General features: G+C 40.9%; 2 protein-coding genes across 24 annotated transcripts in view; both read left to right on the top strand.

The window, feature by feature from the left end:
- The first annotated feature begins 19 nt into the window (after positions 1 to 19).
- Positions 20 to 2811, top strand: wdr83os (WD repeat domain 83 opposite strand). The gene is made up of 4 exons (XM_008316220.2): positions 20 to 177; positions 971 to 1076; positions 1672 to 1769; positions 2458 to 2811. Exons 1-4 carry the CDS (start codon positions 128 to 130, stop codon positions 2522 to 2524), a joined length of 321 nt encoding a protein of 106 aa, XP_008314442.1. The 5' UTR covers positions 20 to 127; the 3' UTR covers positions 2525 to 2811.
- Positions 2812 to 2956: 145 nt separating this feature from the next.
- Positions 2957 to 21934, top strand: part of cacna1ab (calcium channel, voltage-dependent, P/Q type, alpha 1A subunit, b) — a 107289-nt gene continuing 88311 nt past the window's right edge. For 22 of the 23 annotated variants that reach the window (XM_025058721.1, XM_025058720.1, XM_017034995.2 and 19 more), the window contains exons 1-2: positions 6253 to 6391; positions 10414 to 10794. In XM_025058721.1, coding sequence (XP_024914489.1) covers positions 10418 to 10794 — 377 coding nt within the window. In that variant the 5' untranslated portion in view covers positions 6253 to 6391; positions 10414 to 10417. Of the gene's footprint in view, positions 3257 to 5432; positions 5492 to 6252; positions 6392 to 10413; positions 10795 to 21934 lie in introns of those variants that run through there. The other variant, XM_017034975.2, reaches the window with a different exon arrangement.

The following is a 21934-nucleotide window of genomic DNA, read 5'->3' as shown; positions in this document are numbered from 1 at the left end:
ATAGGGCAACTTATATCCGGTGAATCTCTTTCCGTCCTCTTTAAACCTCCGTCAGCCGTGTGTTTTAGCCATAGCGGAGTTTAACTACGGTTTTATTTTCATTTTCAGGAGAACGTCTTAAAGCATTATGTCCTTCAACAACATGGCAGACCCACGGAGGCAAAATAAGATATTAAGGTCAGTATTTGTTGATATAAAATTATGTTTTATGCGTGAAATAAACCCCAATGACAACCGAGTCGGTTGGAATGCTGCTGAAGTTAATAGGCTAATCGGCTAATGTTTGACATAGCTTGTTGGGTGTAAATCAATACTTATTAGCTACCGGATGTAACCTTACATATCGGTTGGAAAGACACAATGATGATTGTCATTAATAATATTTTTAATGAAATTTTTTGAAAAACTTTTTACAAAACAAACGATTTTTACACCAAATGAAGTGCTTAACTGGTTATATCGTAAGAGTAATAAACATTTGTTTGTAAACATTTTGTTTAAGATTATTTTAGATTTGTATTTTGTTAGTTTTCTGACTCCGCTGCTTCACATTTGTCTTACATCTAAGGTATAGTACTTGTAATTATTTTTTGTTTAAAATATTCCTTTAAATGCTGTTAAGTTTTTGCTCTCAATCCTAAACCTTAAAGCAAAGATAATCTTAAAAGTATAGCAGGCATGGACATTCTGGTCAAACTAATAAAGTTGCACATCATTAGCCATCAGTTATTGAATATTGAATATCACGTTTATGAAAATCCTTTCAACTGTATTTCTTGATTTTAACTGTTAACTAGTTCTTTGTCAAGTTTGTCAAACCGCCAGCTGTTTCTGCAGATTTACTATAATTTATTTGATAACAATTATCCCTGATAGTTATTGTCCTAAACAGCTCTCCAGTTGTATTAATTATTCACTTAATTATTGAATTTGTTAAGTTGTTATCCTGAATATTTTTATGGTGTGTCAGGTACAAGGCCCCCAGCACCGAGACCAACCCCACACTAGAAGACCCCACACCTGATTACATGAACCTGCTCGGCATGATCTTCAGCATGTGTGGACTGATGCTCAAGGTTAAACACACACTCGCACACAATCCCATTCACACTAAACCTCAGTTTGTGTGTGTCTCTCTCTCTCCTCCCCCGTCCTCTTCCCTAAGGGTTTGTTGATGTTTGAGTTTGTCCACAGTAAAAGGGTGTTGCCCCTGAATGTCAGTGCTTTGTCTCGGTCAGTCGTTCCATTTAGAAGATTAAAGATAAACTCAGCTCTCACATGTGGGATTGAAGAGCAGCTTTTGACCTTGAGCACAAAGGGCAATACCCCTGAGACAAAGAAAGATGATGACTACACTTGTGGGTCTTGCCTCCGAGCTCTCTTCCAGACAATGTTTAATAGATTGCTTTTAAAGAGAATAATGTAGAATATTTACTCTTCCCATGTCCGTTCTCTGGATGCTGATGTAGTGACCTAAACCACTTTTGAAAATGGTATTTAGTGGGCCTGACTCTGGTCTACACGGCACAAAACCCTCCACTAAATATATTCTCTTGGAGTTTTTCTTTTTAATTAAGCTGTGCCACTGTGTGCATGTTTAATTATTGTACCCTGAGAAATGTTGGTCAAAGTATTAAATGTAACTTGTATCGCTCTGAAATCTGTCTAAAGTTGAAGTGGTGCGCCTGGATTGCCGTCTACTGCTCCTTCATCAGTTTTGCAAATTCCAGGAGCTCAGAGGACACGAAACAGATGATGAGCAGCTTCATGTGAGTTGACCACACTGTACACGAAAGCTTTTCATTCATGTTGAAAGGGTTTGTTGATGTTTAACAGTATTGCTTCATGTTGTACCTTTTTTATTATATAACAGCAGGTTCCAGCAACGGCTGAAGTGAAGTATCATTGGAGCATTTTACTGCAGTAAAATATGTATTTGACCTAAGTAAACCTGGTTAAAATTATACATTAGAGACATGGTGTTGGTTCAGTCTGTGAATTTTAATTTCAAATTGTTCAATCCTTTCCTTTGCTTGTGTTGTCTTCTCATAAGGACAAGAGTAAATTAAATAATCTTAGTTTTTGGCACTGAATTTCTCAACTGTACAGCCAGCTTTATTGATGAAAGCTTTTATCACGGTGACCTCTAGCTTTCATATTTGCTTATGGAAGAGTATTATGGTCAGAGCATCTGTGCAGACTCTTGCAGACAGATGTGCAATGACGACAAAGCTCCTCCTCCATCATCTTGATAAGGTTGCATTTAAGATGAAATTGCGCACAAAATGTTTGACTCAGCAAACAGTGTTATGGGATAAACTCGAGGCACCAGCATTGTTTACGTGTGTGTGCGCGCGTTTGTGTGCATGTCCACGCATTTGACAGTAGACTAGTACTGATGTCATTCTGTTCACATTAGCTGACCCGGTGTTAACCTTCACCCTGTGCTGTCTCCAGGCTCTCCATCTCAGCGGTTGTCATGTCCTACCTCCAGAACCCACAGCCTATGTCACCGCCGTGGTGAACAGAGATGCAGCACAGAAGTACGAGCGTCAAGACGGTGGGTCCAACCCCTCAGGCCATTGACGGGGAATGGACAGACTGAGTGGAAAATAATTGAATAGAAAGACATAAAGAAAGGAAACAGATGGACAGTAAGACAGACACTACGTCAACGTGGACTCTGCTAACTACTTTTGACGATAATTCTATTTTTAACCTGTTCATGGTCTTCTCACTTATGGAAAAGAACTTTAATGCTTAGAAAACTTTTGGGATGTTTCAATAAAAGATGTACAATTTTGAAACAAAGGGAAGCGTTCTGACTAAAACAATATTTTCTCTTGATACATTATTTACCTTTTTTAATGAAGTTCATGGTGGGCGACGCAAAGGGGTGCTGGGGTGTCCATTAATATCAGCCGACTGATATCATGGGCCTGATGTTAGCATAATTATGTGATATCTGTAAGAATCCTTAAGGGTTTTTCCTCCGATAATGAAAACCTGATAATGCAATGCCTGGGTTTCCTCAGGCCTATATCAGTATGGGTTGATACCGATACAGGCCTGGAGGTCAGTACAGTAATCTCAATATCAAGACTGTGCAGATGATGTCATCACCGTTCTTTCTGCTTCAGGGTGCAAGGGTTTAAGGAGAATGTTGGCGGTGGATTCAACCCAGAGCAGACGATGACGTCCACTCGTGTGTCCCTGCTCTTCAGTCGTCTCTCTCTCTCTCTGCCGTCAGCTGAATGTAAATCAGATTTACTGTCATCGTAACTTATATCACCGCTCAGAGCTGTCTGGCTCTCTGTCAAGTTCCACGTCAGTGTGTGAAGAAGTTCCACTTTCAGATAGTCTTCACATCATCTGCGCCCATAGCCCTGCAGTGGTGTGGACTGTCACCGGTGTCGTCCTTTTGTTGTTAGTTCTCCCTGGAGCAGATGTTTAAATCTGTCAGTAGTTGTCTTCAGCACTGACCGTTGGCCTGGATGACGTGGGTGTTACGTTCTGTGACGTTCTACCAGGAGTAGATGGGAAGGTTGGCAGCTGATTGGCTGCAGGCAGTTTTAATGGAGTCAAATCTCCACCTCTGTTGCCTCAAGGCGGGGCGTTCCAGGCCTTCACGTCATCTTGTTTCGTCACTAGAGGGTGCTGTTGCATCACACAGGGAAAAAAACTCTGAATGAAAAGGATGAAGATCATAGAATGTTGTGACAATATTATAATTGTTTTTTTTTACATTAACAGTAGGTTGTAGTTTTGATCTGTAAAATACTGCAGCCTCTGTTTCTCAGCAGAGTGCAATCATGGATGTCGTAGAAAATATAAATTTTACAAATTAACTGATCACTTTCAGAGATCCTACAGACTCAGGTATTTTCCTGGAGTCATTTATTTATAAGAGAATTGTGACTTTACTACGAGACTCGTCTTAGATCTTCAGGCTGTATCCTTGTGTCAAAAACAAAATAAAACAGTTCAGTCCTGAGGTGGCTGCAGATATGCCACTAGGACCTCTGGATACACAACTGTGTGGAGCTGTCAGTCACATCATACTATTTTTTAAAAATCTTTAATATATGTGGAGTCTGTGGAGTCAGGATTACACCATCAACTGCAGTTGTTACACAATCAAAGTGTCTCACTGTAAAGTTTCTCTTCTCAGGTCAAACCACTTCCACTTTCTTTGTGTTGAGATTAAGGTTGAGTGATTCACAGCAGCACAGCAATCAATTAAAGGCGTCTGTAATGAAGCCAAATGGAAGCAGGTTAAAAAAAAAAAAAAATCAACTCTCGTTCACAGTAGACGGCGGCTCTAAAACAGCAGGTGACGGACACGCAAATGTTTCTCATGAATGAATGAACCCAAGAGATAAGGTTAAGATAAGGACGTCCCACCGGTGACCACAGACCTTCTCTGACCTTTCACGGTCACGGTAACAACTAGGATTAAATATAAGGTTCCAATTTGGCTGCTGCTGTGGTGTCTCCTACTGAGTTACTTTGAGTAGACACATGAGTGACATGAACATGTGCAAATGTCAACTCTTTCTAATGTGTTAAGAAAGAAACTTGATTCTCAGGAGTTGCATTTTGAACACGGGACATAAAGACCAGCACTGGTTCTGGTCAGAATGTGCTGAGTCAGATGTCCTTTCCTTATCACGCACCCATGCAGTCCAGTCTCCACGCAAAGGACTACAGAGGACATTCCATCGACTCCCAGTCCCTGGAGACTGTGGCTGTAATGACTTCCTAAACACAACCCTCCCCCTCCCCCCGCTCCAACATTAACACGACTTCTCACCTATTGCATTCATTGATTTACATTTTTTTAGAATCTGCCCCCTTCCACTCCCCTCCCCTCCCCCGCTCCGATTCACACCCACATGTACAGCATGTGGTGAAGTCCTTAAATAAAAACACCAGAGGACAGCAAGGACAAAACTGAACCAGACTAAAGATACCTCCTCTACTGCTCTACTTTCATTTTTCACACTCAGTCATCAAAACAGTCACTATTTTTTAAAGGTTTGAATCTGCACAACACGTCCTGACAAACTTTGGAATCATAAATGTCACATGTGGTGAAACAGCTTCAACTGTAAGAACTTCACATTTAAACAGAACAGATCACAGTCTTCTTTCTGGTCTAAAACTAAGTCAAGATTTAAAAAAAAAAAGCTAAATGAGAATTAGAGAAATTAGATACTCCTCACTGCAGGTGTGATGTGTGTGGTCCTGCAATGATTTGTCCAATCAGTGCTCTGTGTTTGGCTGACGTCAGCTGCAATTGATTTTTTGTGTGTGTCATAAATATGATTTCCAGAGGAAATGCTGTGGAAACAACGTCAGAGGAGAGAAGATATTTTTTATTTAATTCTGATTGTTTTATGGCATCACATTCATTATTTCTTCTTTTACAGGGTTGCCATGGGAGCCGTTGTTCTGTGACGTCATGCCGCTGTATCCCAGTGAAACCCAGGTAGGCTGATTTGCCCCAATACTTTGCCAGTCGGACATTCCAGTGCACTTTTCCGAAAAGGAGGTTTGAAATCTCGGACTTCCAGATGTCATGGAACGCACCATTACACAGCTACAGCAGCGTTCCTGCAGAACCAATCAGCAGGCTCCACCTGAGATGTCACACACCTGCAGGGTTCAATCAGCCACACACCTGCAGCCAATCACACAGGCAAATAGAAGACGACAGTAGAGGGCGCTCCAGGAGATGTGGGAACTTTAAACAGCGAGTATTAGGATTGGGGAAAAAAGAGAGAAGGAGAAGAGATTAGAACTGCTATTGTTGTTGTTCAACCCCTTAGTCTGTAACAATTCACATGTGACCTGTAATCGGGTCAGACATCCAGAAATGAGGTTCTGTGCCATTAAGAAAACTAGTCCTGGCAAGGTCAGCGTTTGACCCTGAAGATGTACAAATCCATTATCAGCCGGGTGTGTGAAAGAGAGTGTGTGTGTATGAGAGAGAGGGAGAGGGAGGGAGAGAGAGAGGGACGGACGGACGGTGAGAGGAAAGGAGAGAGGGAACACTTATCACAGCCCACAGACACAGAAGCGTTCTAAAACACCGGACCGTACCGGCTCCGAAAAACACCGAAATATCACCACGTTAACGCGCAGTACTTTCTGTTTTTCCGGGATGTTCCTGTTGTGAACATGGAGTTCACTTTTCTTCTTGTGGATGCGTTACCGTTTATCCGCCGCCCGTCGCAGCCCTCCATCAGCACCGCTGACCGCTCCACAGCCGCCCCCGCCTCACAGGTGAGCGGCTCCCGGCCAGTGAAGAGCCGACGGGCGGCTCTGGAGTGTCTGCAGTCCGCAGCAGCTGCAGTGCCAGCCGCTCAGCAGAGCACCTGACAGATAGGTGAGGAGCCGTGTCTATAAACTATCGATTTCAAATTTGATATTGGTTTTATTTTCAACGCACACGAAAATATATAAATAGTTTTCATTGTTGTTTGCTGTTTTCTGAAAGGGTTTGAATTGATTTAAGGACAAAAAAAAATTGGAATCACAAATGAATATTTAAAGGTGAGAATATGTAAAAGTTGGTCCCATGTTTTCCTACATTTATGTATGTTGTCAGTGCATGTTGATCTGTTTTCTGTTGGTCTGGTACTTAAAACTGTTTCACATTTACTTTACAGACAGATTCGATGATCTGTTCTGTGTAGCTATACCAAACCTGTGGCTCTGGGGTCATCACTCCGCTGACCCTCCCTCTGTCTGCCCGTCTCTGTCCTCCCATCATCCCTCCACACGTCAGCTTTGACTAAATCAAGCTTTATTGGCCCGTGGCAAACCATAAAGAAATCTGAATTGAATAAAACAAACAAACAAATAAAACAGACAGGCAGAGATGATAGATGGCAGAAAAGATGCACTTTATTGAATCTTCAACATCGTTTACCATGTTTATTACCCAGCCCAGAGTTGGAGACCCTGGTCTTGATCTTTGAACCAGGTCTCCCTCTGACTAATGACTGAAGTCCACTGTGGTTTTTAAGTCTTTTATGAAGTAGTTGATGTGAAGGCTGGAGTAAATCAGTATTTCAGGACATAACTGCGTGAACCCTGATTTAAATAAAGGTTTCAGCAGTTATTAACGCCGCGACCTGAGCCCGTCTGTTAAACCAGTTGACCCGTGGACGGTCTCCTGATGTGTCGTTTGCGTCTATGAGGTCCAGTCGCTCTCTTGTCTCTTCTGCATCCCCATAAATCTTTGCCACCTGTCCTTGAATGATGTATTGCCAACACATCTCCTGCACTTTTTATTCATGTCCACCAGGAGCGTGGTGACTCACTCTCCCAGTTTACAGTTTAATTAAATTTCCTTCTTGCCAAATCACTAGATATCCATTTATGATTTTCAAACGGCGGTCGTTTCATGAGCAGCGCGGTGGCAAAGCGTTCATCGTTCATTCTTTTGGGTATGACGCAGGGGTTCTAAACCTGCGGGTGTCATCTGTTTGGCCTCTGGACTGGAGGGGATGCAGTCAAACCTTTATACCAAGAGGTTTCCTTTGGTGATGCTTATTATTACCCCAGGATTAAACAAGGTATTATCCTGTGTATTTTCCTGTGTATTTTGGTCACGGCCCAGTTGCCTAAGAGAAAGCGTTATACTCTTGATTAGTTCTTTAACTTGTCACTCATTTTTCCTATTGTAAAATAGAAGTGTGTTGTTTGTGGTGAGAAAAACCTTAATGATGTCAGATCTGTCACAACAGAAACATGATAGATGTTGACATGAGGCAGTGATGGCAGAAATATTTAGTTAATTGTGATAGATGTTGACATGAGGCAGTGATGGGTTCCATGTTTGTTTACCCTCAGGTTAATAAGTTTGTAGATGAAAATGTTTGGTTGAAGTTTTGTTAGTGAATGTGAATCTGATTTGGGTCAGAGTTAATCCCAGCCGTCAACTGTAGAGGGCGGTGTACATCCCGGGCAGATCACCAGTCCATCACGGTCAGTTCAGAGTGTCCAGTCAACCTGGTCCACTAATGAGCGTGGTTGTGGGTTAGACGCCCGCCGTGTGTCTGAGATCAGGGCTGTGAGTGACAGTCTGACTGACACAGTCGTCAGGACTGTCAGCGACTGTGGACTGAGCTACGTTGTTGAGGACGAGGACTCCACTGAAGTTTTAATAACATTTCCTGATGTTCGACAGCCTCCGTCAAGATAATACATTTTTTGTTATTGTGTGAAATGTTTTTCTTGACGTCTTTTCCATAATTTCATCATTTGGTGTGAAACACACACATCCACCTGCTGTCTTGTCAGACAGAGAAAAACTAGGGATGTCTGATATTTACTTTTTCTTGTCTTTCTGTTCCAGCAGCAGATAGAAAAAAAAAACTAGGGATGTCATATTGTCCAAACACTTAATTTCCGAGTCAATATCCGATATGCCTATATTGTCCAAACACTTAATTTCCGATATCAACCGATACCGATTGGTGGTGAAGGAAGTTAAGTGCCGTCTGCTCACCAAGGTGATGGGTTAAAGCAGTGTTTCGCAAGTATTTTCTGCCATGCCCCCGCTAGAGGACAGTAGTTTCCTCATTCCCCCAAATTGAAACTATTGATCACCCGGTAATATTTATATATTTATGAGTAACTGGCACCAACCTTCTGCATCCAATCCCCTGATTATTAAATCAGATTAATAAAATGAGCTGCAATGCTGCCATCTAGTGGCTTTCACTTTCATATACAGCCGTTTTGACCCAAACATATTTTTCGGACACATCATTTGGCCAAACCCAGGCACTGCGTTATCGGGTTTTTATTATCGTAGGAAAAATCCATAAAGTTTCTTACAGATATTACATAATTTTGCTAATATCGGCCAGCTGATATTTATTATTAATATTAAAAACATGTTTTTGTAAAATTTAACAATTAATTCAGCTGATTGAGTTCAATTAATTATAATTAATCAATTAAATAATTATCCACAGCCTCCTTGTGAATAATGAGACTATTTCTCAGACTTCTCAGTTTCTCTGCTCCTGGGGCTGAAGTCTGGATAACATCAAGTACAAAGAAAATGATTGAAATGGAATCAAATATGTTTCCAACTCAGCTCCACTGATTCCTGTTGTTTTGTTTTGCCGTCATGTCTGGATTATTGTTGCAATCTCAGGCAGGAAACAGTACTTGTACTTTTATTTATTTATTTTTTTGAAATCTTGTCAATCCCCGAGGGAAACAAAGGGGGCGCAGTGTAATGAGTAGATGTGAGAACTGTTTCTGCTTCATCTGCACTGCTTTGCTTTGCTTTGCTCTTTTCAGCACTCCGTCATTTCTCTACTCAGTCGTGCCCCCCCGCCCCCTATGTTGCTTTTCACTGCCCCTCCATCATGTGTGTACATTCAGGCTAAATGCTGTTTTTCTGGTATGTCCCCCCTCCGTCCCCCCGTCTCCCCGTCCTCCTTTTCTTTCCTTCAGCATCACTCTCTCCTCATGTTCTCTCCCTGACGTTCTTGTTGGTTTTTGTAGTTTTGTTGCATTCACTGAGTTTCTGCTGCCACGGCTGCTGACACAACCCCACCGGTTCTTTCTACACACACGCGTGCACACACACACGTGCACACACATCACCCAATCACCTGAGAAAGTCCTGAGCAGAGCACTACTGCACGTCTCATCGTTGTACCTGCAGCTTGTGAGCGTAAATCTGTGTGTGTTCGTCTGTCGCTGTGAATTAGTTTTCACTTCAGACCATGTCAGGGAGAAATAATGTCTAACGCACCCTCAGCAGATAACCACTGAGGGAGACGCACACACACACACTTCTTTGTGCAGTTGCACTGTAAGAATTAAAAATGCTACATTAGTGTCACGGCCCTGTGCAGGTTTTTAATTAAACGTTCCTCCTCCATCATCCTGTCCCTTTCGCTCTCTCTCTCTCTCTCTGTCTCTCTCTCTCCACTTCCCCGTCGTTGTCCGTCCTCTGCACTCGTATTAAACGTCCACTTTATTCATTTACCCACAGTGCAGTTTTCTGATCTTCACCTTTTGCCTCCCGATGTTGTTCCTTTGTTGGGGCCGGTTTATTTACGGCGTGCGCCCTCTGAATCTGCACTGATGTAAAAGAGTAAAGCCTTAAAGTGACTCAGACGAACAGAGGATATGTTTGAACAATCACTACCTTTAATTATCAAACGGTGGCCATTTTTGAACGAGTAACAGCATTAGCTTAGCATCTTAGCTTAAAGAAAAACAAGCATTGTGTCCTGTCTTGGACGATCACATGACGTCTTTCAGCCAACCCAGAGGGACCAGCCCAGTCCCTCGGAAGGTGAAAAGGTCAGAAACATGTCTAACTTGATAATCTCTCCTTTGCCTCCCCCCTTCCTCTCCCTCCCCCCTCTCCAGCTCCATGCTGTCCCCTCATTATCAGGAACACGGCAGCGCGGTGGCATGGCCTCAGGCCTCGCCCTGCTCCTCCACGTCTCAGGGTCCGAACCGGCCGCCGCGCTGCCGCCCACCGCCGATCAGCGGGAGCAGCGTGGGTCCCAACCCCACCTACTATCATGCCGTGTACGACGTCCGGGTGGAGCCCTTCCTCAGCGGGGGCAGAGGCAGTTACGGGGTTCACTCTGGCCACAGCTCCACGTCACTGGTCACCGGTCACTCCGACCTGACGACCCCCCCGGTCCGCAGGAGGGGAGGAGTGGTGGACCACAGGGACATCATCCTGGCCCACCAGGCCCACAAGAAGCACAACACACCGCAGGCCAGAAGGAAGCAGTGGGAGTGAGTACACTTTTTTCTATTATATATATATATGTGTGTATATGTGCGGAGCGGCTGCGTGTTCTGATACATGTGTACATGTATGATACATCTGAGGCCACGTTAATAACAGTGAGGTGAATCACGCCGCAGCTGCTACAGAATGAGAGCAGGAATACATCAGGAAGACATGGGCGACATGAAAGTAGGTTACATATTCTTGGTGTTGGTGTGTAGGCATGTCGATGGGGTAGATTCAGGCGCGCCACGAAATATGGAGGGCAGATCGGTGGTTAGGGTAAAATGAAGAAATACGTTGAAAAGGTGGGAAACGTCGAGTAAAATATATTTATACATTTTCGTCATCTCTGCTTTTGAAATCTTGATCGACTCAACAACATTCTGTATACATGACTTTTTAAATGTCTTATTGTCATTTATTGGATCATCGTACAATATCGTGAAACAAAACATCGCAATATTTCCGTGTATCCATGTTTTCCTCCAACCCTGATTCACAGACTGCTCACAGTTTTACATCATTCTGTGATGCAGGAAAAACAATTTGAGTTTTTACATCAGGCATTTGTTGTATAGAACAGGTCCAGGCTGTGTGTGTGTGTGTGTGTGTGTGTGAGTCAGACACTAAGACTGAAAGTCCACAGGTCGCTCCTTTAATCAGAGGTGGAGTAGTTGATTTGACCATTAGGGTAATGTAATCAGTGGAACGGGAGTGATTCCGGCTCCACTGCAGACTTCACACAGGTGAAGCATCATGGGTAAATTCAGGAGCGGCTCAGAGCAAGTGCGTCAATTTGCTGACAGTTGGAGGTTTTTAATTATCGTTCTCATTGGGATTGTGTTGTTTTGGAGCGTTTGCTTTTTTTTTCCATCAGTTGCTGAGTGACAGCTGGGTTCATGACGATGTTTTAAACAGTAAAAATTCAAATTTTCTAATTAATGAATTCTCAGAACTCTGTGTGACCAGACGTGAGGTCTGCCGATCCAAAGATCACTGATATTAGAACAGTAATAAACACGGCTAACGTTAGCCTTCGTGCACAAACACGTGTCTCTGAAACAGCCGTGTGAGGACGGCTCGATGGTCGAGGCGTGCGTCGGCGTCGGCCGCGGCTTCTCTTTGGTCAGTTTGTCCATTCAGATGAACTCCCAGTCCCAGTTTAATTTCCACCAGTTGATCCCAGTCTAATTGTGCGTAGTGTAACAGGACCAATAAATGCTGCAGCAGCAGCTGCTCCGACCTCCATCAGACATCACCGCCTTCTAATGTGGACGGTGTGTGTGTGTGTGTGTGTGTGTTTGCTCCGCTCCTCCTGCATCAGAACCTTCTTTACCTCCGTCATCGGCACCGTTTCCCTGCAGTGACTTCATTAATTGGCAGAGAACACAGATGCCATTTAGTCGTCCTAAACCATAAAATGACTCAAACAGGCCGTAACGCAGGAAGGACGAACTCTTCCGTATTAGCTCATTAAAATGGATAAAAAAAAGGGACGAGCTCTGACTAAGCTTTTTGTGGCCTACGGGAAAAAAAAGGACAAAAGTAAAGAGAATGGCAGCGAGAGAGAGGAAATGATGAGAGAGAAAAAAAACAAACCCAAAACGCTCCGTGGTAGAGAGGAGTGAGAGGAAAAGTGTTCAATTTAAATCGTGTTTGGATTTCTGTTCCTCTTTTACTGCTTAATGACGATGGAAACAGAAGTGGGCTGTTTTATAATGCTGAACCAACAGTTAGAGAAAAGAAAGAGAAAATATCAATAAAACTGAGAGAACTGTTGAAAATGAACTGTGAGAACAGTAAAATGTTCCAGTTCCACTAAGATCTTTATGACGAAACAACCTTCAAAAATAAACATGGGTGTCGACGTACTAATAGGAGAGGTCAAAGGTCACTGATGATTATGGAGGTTATAAACAAATGAGGTCAGAAGGCCAGGACGGTTCTCTGTGTTGATTGGCTGGATCAGTGTTTATTGGCAGAGTGGTACAGATTTATTCATTTATCACCACTAGTCTGTCAAGTGTGAATTAGTTTCAGTGTTTGTGTTTAGTTTGTGATGGAAAAGTACACGCTGACATGTCTTCATCACAGTAAAGACGGAGCCATTTATGTAAAAAAAAAAACCCCAAATCTTTCTCTCTTTGGTCACAGACTTGAATTCAGTTTTTTTTCCCTCCAGACATCGGTTTCTTCTAGAACTGTTGAATAGACACAGACACAGAGTGAGGAGCAGATTCTCTTTGTTACAGCCCAGAGATGAACGTCCAGTGTGTCTGTCTCTCCATCAGAACCTGTCTTTCTGTTGTGTCCTATTACTGCCAGCATCAGTCAGTCAGTCAGTCAGTCTGTCAGTTTGTTCTTCTGGCTCAGAACACGCCGCTCCGCTGCCAGCTGCACTCCTGACTGGAGAGGCCACATCACTCATTTTAATATTCCCTCTCGTTTTTACCCTCCTGGTCCCATCGTTCACGGCTCCTTTCCTCCGTCGTTTATATAAACCAGCTCCTCTTTTACATATTTTTACCATTTCTTTAAATCCAGTTCAGTCTGCACAGAGCTACTGTTTGACTTAAATATTCTGTCTCCTTTTTTTATTTAGTCTTTACCCAACAGACGATATATCGTCCGTTTCTTTCCCTCCTTATCTGCGCAGAGCAGTCTCCCCAGCCCAGACTCATGCTTCTGTTGCCGAAAACATGATAAATTAGTGCAATCAACCCCGAGAAGAAAGCGTTGTTGTTTGTAGGTTCAAGCTACTGCCCCCTAGTGTTTGTGGTTTGTATCATTATCGATGATGTTCGATGTTTATTTCATTCATTCTTTATTTTTATTGATCATTGAAGAGAGTAAAAGAAAAGATAGTTTTTTAATTTATTGTATTTTTTTACACGTGACACAGCAGTTTTTTCATTATTAGTTGTAACAAAAATGCCTCATACTTACTGCAGTTCTGATGATGACCACAAGAGGGTAGCAAACGTCCATATTTATGGATTTATTTTAAACTGTTTACAATACAATCCGTGACTAATAATGACGACTCTACATTTGATTTCGTAGCAGTTTTGTCTGTTTCCTGAGTATTGTCGTCGTAATTCACGCAGTAACAGATGTACTTATATGTACTGTAATTATCCCACGTGACTATTTTTGAACGTTTGACTTATTTGGGGATGCTGGTATTATTCCCAATCAATACGCTGCCTATTCTAAAAGTCAGAGTATTGATTGTACGCAATACTACTGTAATATTATAGTACACGTAGCGTTCAGTTTTATGCAATACCTCATGGGGCCACAGGGTGTCAGTCCAATACTCCAAATGGCGTACGTACACTCGACTCAAACCACAAGCCAACCTCAAATTATAGCAGCATTTTTAGCTTTCATTTTTAACGGTAAAGAGCGGCTCATTTGACACAACGTTTACTGTAAAACATAATTAAGAAAAATTAAACACGCTGTTGTCCCGCACTCTGCTGCCAGAGGGTGCTGTTGGCATATTGTTTTATGTGCAAAAATTCAAACCTATTTATATTAATTTTTTTCCCCAAATAAATAAATAAATACACACCTACACAAATGAATACATCTAATACACTAGAACCAGTGAGTAAAAGTGAAAAAGTATCTGATGCGATACTAATATTTTTAAAATATTAAAAAATATTAATGATGATATGCATATGACTCAAAATTACATGTATATTTTAGTATGTATGTTTGTATATGTATATGTGTGTATATATATAAATATATATGTACAGTATATTATATACATTATATATTCATATATATGTAAATTTGTGTTTATACCATGAAGTACACGTTCATTCATTGAGTGGTTTTTACTCGACAGAATCGGTGTTATTGCTCAGCACACAGTATTGATTAGTTTGTTAGAGCAGAAGATTCTGGATGGAAGCATGTGTCAGGGTTTAGAGGAGCGGAGACTGTAAAAGTCAGGAGAAAAAAAAAAAAAAAACTCCGGCCAGGCTGCTCAGCAGATTCCTGAGTAAATGGGAGGTTTAGAAAAATCATTGATTCATCCTTAATTTTAATGAGGACGAATCCACCGGTGGTGTGTTTGTTGTCTCCGAGGACAGAGGTGTGCACAGGCAGCACTTTAATCAAAGTACTCTGTGTGCATTAGTAAACACGTGTACTTTCGCGCCGTCATACTGTACGTGATGTACACTGTTTTAGATTTCATTTGATTAGATCCGTAACTAATGATTTCAATGATAATTAATGAGTTTCATTTTCTTTTCTCATGTTTTCAATGCGTTTGGTGAGAAATCGATTGAATAATTAAACTGCTGAACAAAAAAAAAATCAACAACTACTTGTTCTACTAAAATAATCAAATGATGAATTTTCAATTATTTAAATGCTAATATTAAGGCTGTCAAACAAATATATCGCTGGAAGAAAAAGTTGTGTGTATGTTTCAAACCTGTTTGTATTTGTGACTAATTATATAATTATTAATGTGGAAACATTCAAGAATTTTAATCTAGAATTCATCTTCATAGAGTTGGTGGATTCTGGTCGTTACTCCGCGTCTTTGAGGTGTTTTGGAGGAACAGGTGCTGAGATTTTCTTTAAAACTGAAGTTGTTGTTTGTCGTTGATCAGTTTACTGAGAGTCCAGGGTTCGATTCCCAGGAGAACCACATGCTTGGTGCCTGTTTACACAAGAATTTAGATCAATAGAAGTTCAATTTTTATTTATTTTTTTAACACTTCCTCAGTCGTGTCTGTCAGTCTGTGGTCTGTAGACCAACCCCTGGCCCTGAGGCCTGATGGTTTTTTAAGCTTGAGGTGTTTCTGTGAAATGAAGTCTTTTTTTCCCCCCGTGTGTGTAAATGACGATGTGTTTGGAGCAACGATACATGGATGGACAACGGCAGTGTCGTATATTATCGTTTTATTTCACTAATCAATGATCAAAATGGATCTGTTAATTTTGACAGAACTTAAATGTGAACTTTTTCACTTTTTTTTGAAGTGAAAGTTGTTCATATTTATGGACAAAAGATCGACCCTCTCCGTCCTCCCTCCACCCCCCTCACCCTCTCTCGCCCCCGTTACCCTGTTTCAACCTGAGATGAGACGTGTAGATGTGACAGGAACGATAAATAGCGACGCTCACTGTTTTGTGCTGCAGGAACCAGAAAGTCAGACCAGAAAGTAAAGAAAAAGTCCATCTGGTTGTAGAAAATACTTCAAGGACATAAATCCGTGTCAATTTAATTGATCAATTCCTAGATGTTGGTGATGTTCTGGAAACTGTTTTTCTCAAACATGACGACCAACATTTTCAGTCAGAAACACAATGATTTCACTCTGCTTTGTTTTTTTTGTTTTTTTAATAAACCTGCAGTCTAACTCCTACATTTATTCTCTGGAAAAAAACAAATCCCTTTTTCCACTTTGTATACTATTAGAGTGAAAGGGCTGTAAATCAAGTGTGAACTCAGCAATGGAGGCTTTTGGGATGTTGCCCGGCGGGAGTCGGTGGGACGAGGCTTTATTTGTCTGCTTCATCAACACCATTTCCATTAAGACCCTGTTCACAATTTGGCTCGTGAGGGCGGCTTTGCATTTTCAGCAATTTTTGCTCCTCGGTGTAAGGGATGTGGAGGTACTCACTAAATTAAATTGCAGTGCATAAACGGAAGAGAACGGTTCTTCTTTCTGCAGAGGAGGAGCCTGGTTTAGAGGAAAACATCGGGACACAAAAGCCTCCCGGACGTCTCTGCGTCAGGAGTGAACATCGCAGAGGCTGGATGTGGTCGTTTCTGTTGTGTCAGCCTGACCGGTGGCCAACACAGTCGGGCTGTCAATTATCTAATAGTCTTAGTCACAGCGACCTGCCTTTAATGACACAGCCTTTTCCCCGTCGGTGGAGTAACCGCCGCTAGTTTAAAAAAAAAAATTAAACAGGGTCAAAATAAAATATTATTAAAATTTAGTAATGGCCCAGATAACGGGTGTTCGTGGGACAGAAATGGCCCCCAGGCCAGGGGTTTTGTTACCTCACCATAAAGTAAATTGTGAAGTAAACAACAGTCGTTGGTACAACGCCACGTCACCAACCAATCACTGACTCTGAAATAAGGGCGCTGTAAAACGTCTGCCTCCTCAAACGTGATGAAGACTCAGAGTCTGTTAAAGAAGACGGTGATTTACAGTCGCACCGCCGGGTGAGTCAACTGTGTCAGGAAGGGTGACTGGACTGTCTCTTAAGAGCTATCCCCCCCCCGTCTCTCCTCCCCTTTCCTCCCATCAGACTGTCACTACGTGCCCCCCCTCCCAACCTGAGTGGACGGCTGCCAGCCATGTAGCGCGGACGCCGCCTCACCTTTGATGCCTCAGCTTTTTCTCAATGAAATCTTTACTCTGGGGGAGGTTCACGTCAGGGAGGAGCAGGAAGGCACTCACGTCAGACTGGTTGGGTTGTATTGATTATGACAATACATTTCTAATGCCTTTTAATCTGATTAAAAGATGAACTCAGCAAAAAATAAAAAATAAAAAAACGTATGTATGTGCAGACGGACAAAAGGCCTGGAGTTATGGAAAAAATATCAACTATTTAAAAATGTTTTTTCCACTAAATAAAATATGGCATTATTTACGCTGTAGAAAACACCAAAGAAAAGCGCCACCCAGAGGCCAGTAGGGGTACAGTAGAAACATAAATTAATTGGTAAATGGGTAAAGGCCAAAGCAAAGATAAACACAAGTGAAAATAATAGAAAATGACACTTGGAAATCATAGTGTGAGGAGGAAGGAACGTCAGGTTTTTCCACTCACTTCATCGCTGCCTCCTGATCTAAATGTACACACGTTTGATTAAATACAGCAGGTCTCACACACACGCACACACACACAACCCTGTTCTCTCCGTACCTGTCCCTGTTCCTCCCGTCCTCCCTCTTTATCTCCCTCTCTGTCTCTGGTGTCCTCTTCCTCACCTTCCTCCACCTCCTTATCTCGGTCCCTTTCAACCGTTGTTCTGTTCTTCGTCTGATTTTTTTTTTTTCCTCTCGCCATCTTTCTTCTTCCATTTTCTATCTGACTTTTCCTCCCTCCTCTACATATCCCGTCCCCTCGGACGCTCCCCCTCCTCTCTTTACACACCCCTGAATTTGTGTTTGTCATTATTGCCTCCTTGTTTTCATTCCTCTTCCTCTTCTTCCTCCTCCTCTTCTTCTTCTTCCTCTCTGTTTACTCTCCTCTCGTCCCGGTGTCTTGGCAGGAGGAGATATTTTTAGGCTCGTTCAGGCTCGGCTGTCAATGTTTGCAGCAAGCATTCATTTATTTTCTGTTTGCTGTAACCTGCATCTTGGAGCAGAAGGCAGGGAAACCACCTGGAGAGATAAGGAGCCGCTCCAACTCCTATAAATAGACCAACTCTCCTGTTGGGGTCCGGTCCACCTGGCCTGTCCTGCTCTAAACCCAGGCCCAGGCTGGGAATCAAACCTCAGCCGTTTCTGCTTATTTCCCTACCGCAGCTACATTTTTTGCAGGATATATAGTATTATATATATATTGTACACATATATATGTGTATGTGTGTAAATATATATATATATATATATATATATATATAATTCTTCTTATTATAATTATTTTTAAATTATTAAATACAATTATATTATGTAATATATACACGTTGTATAATATACAGTATATGTATATATTTATATATGTGTTTACATATGTATATGTGTGCACATATATGTATGTGTATTTATATATATATAGAAATATATACCTACATTAAATAATAAAATAAATTAAAATATGTTTTATTTAATAACTTAAAAATAATTGTAATAAGAAGAATTTAGTTTTTTGTTAAAATATTAATAAAATGTCTAATTAAAATTTAATTTAAGTTTTAAAAATGAATAATAATAATATCAACAACAGCCGTTTCTGCTTATTTCCCTACCGCAGCTACATTTTTTGCAGGATATATAGTATTATATATATATTGTACACATATATATGTGTATGTGTGTAAATATATATATATATATATATATATATATATAATTCTTCTTATTATAATTATTTTTAAATTATTAAATACAATTATATTATGTAATATATACATGTATAATATACAGTATATGTATATATTTATATATGTGTTTACATATGTATATGTATGCACATATATGTATGTGTATTTATATATATAGAAATATATACCTACATTAAATAATAAAATAAATTAAAATATGTTTTATTTAATAACTTAAAAATAATTGTAATAAGAAGAATTTAGTTTTTTGTTAAAATATTAATAAAATGTCTAATTAAAAGTTAATTTAAGTTTTAAAAATGAATAATAATAATATCAACAATAATAATAATAGATATTTGTCAAAAAAATCAACTTATCTCAAGTAAACTGTATGTTCTAGTTTCAAACGTGAACATTTCAAACGGCTAACTCATTAGCACCCCCGGTGGTGCAGGTTGGTATTGACACCACAACAACGGCACGTTCACCCTGAATGACTTGAAATGACTTCAACTCTGTGCGTGGAGCGTTGGTCCATCTGCAGGCCCGTGGCTGCACCTCAGTGGGTGTTAGATATCCTGGGACATATGGACTTGGCGTGCGTGACTTGCCTTTCCACTGGCCGTGCCCCAGACACTGGCCCGCCGCCACGTTATGTGCTGCACTGAAATTAGCATTCCGTCTTTTCTCCTCAAAGGTTTTGGATCTTGGAATGACCTGAGAAACAGTTGATGAAATATTTCAGTTTGATTTGAAGCAAAAAAAAAAAGTTTGACGTTCCTCTGGAGTTTTGCCAGTGCCTGCTGTCTGCGGCCCACTCCGGCTGCTTCGCTCTGAAATTTATGAACTGTATTAAATAAACAGAGTAGTCAGGCTTTTAGGCAGAGGCTTTGACCCGGAAGTACAATGATGAGTTCTTCTAATTGTTTTTGATATGCGTCTGTGGGAACTCGTCCAATTTGTTCAGAAGAGAATTTGTAAAAAGAAACACGGACCTAGAGCAATAGAAAAAATAATTTAAAAAGTGATGGATTTTGGGTCAGGCTTCTCTCTGGTCAGTCCAATAATGGACAAACCATGTGACTAGTTTTATTTAGATTTGTTATTTATCATAAAAACTCTCCTTTTTTTAGACACTGTCTGAAAAATGTGGCAAAATAAATTTACTTCAAGGAAGCTCCATTAATATTTTTATTTATATCTGACTGTAGATATGCAGTTAGTTCAGTATAATGTTGGTCTAATGCAGCCAAACAATAATATGTTTTCATATTACATGATGGATTCAAATTTCAGAGACCGAAAAAACCAAACAGTTACAACAAAAAATGTGTTTAAAAAAAACTCGTAAACAGCTGCAGTGTAAAACAATTTCACTTATGAATTAAATTTGACGTGTTATTTATCATAAAAACTCTCCTTTTTTTAGACACTGTCTGAAAAATGTGGCAAAATAAATTTACTTCAAGGAAGCTCCATTAATATTTTTATTTATATCTGACTGTAGATATGCAGTTAGTTCAGTATAATGTTGGTCTAATGCAGCCAAACAATAATATGTTTTCATATTACATGATGGATTCAAATTTCAGAGACCGAAAAAACCAAACAGTTACAACAAAAAATGTGTTAAAAAAAAACTCGTAAACAGCTGCAGTGTAAAACAATTTCACTTATGAATTAAATTTGACGTCAAATTAAATTCAGCTCAAATACATTTAGTGAAAAGTGAAATGTGTCATTGTTTCCTTCCTGCTCTTCATTCTTTCTTGTCACCTCCCCCTCCCCCCTCCCCATAGTGCTGATTCTTTGAGTACAATGCTTACTCCACACACCAGAGCTGAGCCCATTAGTTGAGAGCAGCACACTCCTCCTCCACTTCCTCCTCCTCTTCCTCCTCCTCCTCCTCCTTCTCCTCAGCTTCTTATTCCTCATCTTCTCCGTTCTCCTGCAGTCGTCTTCTCCGCTGCCATTAACCAACCGACCAATCAATTAATACCGGTTGAGTTGGCGTGAGGAGCGGCCAAAAAAATAAGAGCAATCCTCTGATTAGCTTGGACGCTACATCAGCTCGCTATATGTCTCCGTCTGTCTGCGTGAAAGCGGCGCTGCCACTTTTATACACACACACACACACACACTCACACACACACACATAGTGCTCATAATTACAGTCGTGCTAACGTGCTCAGTAAAGAGGGATCACGTGACGTCGATGTTGTTCTTCAGCTCTAAGTCATTGAACTTAAACCAAAACATTTGTCACTTTTCTCTGTGTTACCAAACACTGTGGGTCGGACGCTGCCGTCACCGACACCTTCATGTGATGTAGATAATGACCTGCTGAGTGGAGCTGGTCATGACTGGTCACTGCTTTGACTGAGTTCTCGCTGCCGTTTCACCACGTCGATTCAGGAGCTGCAGGACGTGACACACGTGAATAGAAGAAATCCTCGTGGCACGACAGTAGAGTCAGTTATTTATAAAATAAAATGATTTGTTTAAATGAGCCACGATCAGGAACGGGGATGAAGTGAAAAAGTTGTGTCAAATGTGATATTTAATTAGTTCTAAACTAATTCTAAAACTGTAGACAATTCTTCACTACTTTACAGCTGAAAACAATGCCAATAATCCCAATTAATAAAAATGACTAATTTAATTTTCCATTAAGCTTTTCTTGACAGGTTTGTCCTGAAAAAAAAAAAACACCAGCTTTGGGAAAATGTATGTCATAACTACAGCGTCCTGTTCATTTACCACAACAGAATAAACGCTCACAAAACGTCTTTATATCGTTGAACCATTTAGTGTTTGTTTTCCCGTCACCTCCAGACTTTGGAGGCCAATCAAACCGACTTTCCATCATGTTAGATGTTTCCGATCATCATCATTATCTGTCGAGCCTATAATATTTTTTCTGCGTTCGTTTTAAACAGTTCCTGAAACCCAGCTCCCAGAATCAGCGTTGATAAACGTCAGTGACGCCGTTGTGTTTTCTCTCCTCTCCTTGTTTTGCTTTAACGCTGCTCCGTGTTCTCTCCCTTCTCTCTGACAGCTCTGTAGCTGCGGCCTGCTGAGTGAGATCAGAGAAC

Source organism: Cynoglossus semilaevis, chromosome 9 (genome assembly GCF_000523025.1).
Source record: "Cynoglossus semilaevis isolate Cse_v1.0 chromosome 9, Cse_v1.0, whole genome shotgun sequence".
In the NCBI taxonomy this organism is placed as follows: Eukaryota; Metazoa; Chordata; class Actinopteri; order Pleuronectiformes; family Cynoglossidae; genus Cynoglossus; species Cynoglossus semilaevis.
Note: the sequence above shows the minus strand (reverse complement) of the source record. Positions and strands in the feature narration are given on the sequence as shown.

Coding starts and splice junctions, on each gene's coding strand:
- wdr83os (XM_008316220.2), top strand. CDS start 128: ATGTCCTTCAACAACATGGCAGACCCACGGAGGCAAAATAAGATATTA. Junction 1,077..1,671: donor TGTGTGGACTGATGCTCAAG/GTTAAACACACA, acceptor ATCTGTCTAAAG/TTGAAGTGGTGCGCCTGGAT. Junction 1,770..2,457: donor CAGATGATGAGCAGCTTCAT/GTGAGTTGACCA, acceptor TGCTGTCTCCAG/GCTCTCCATCTCAGCGGTTG.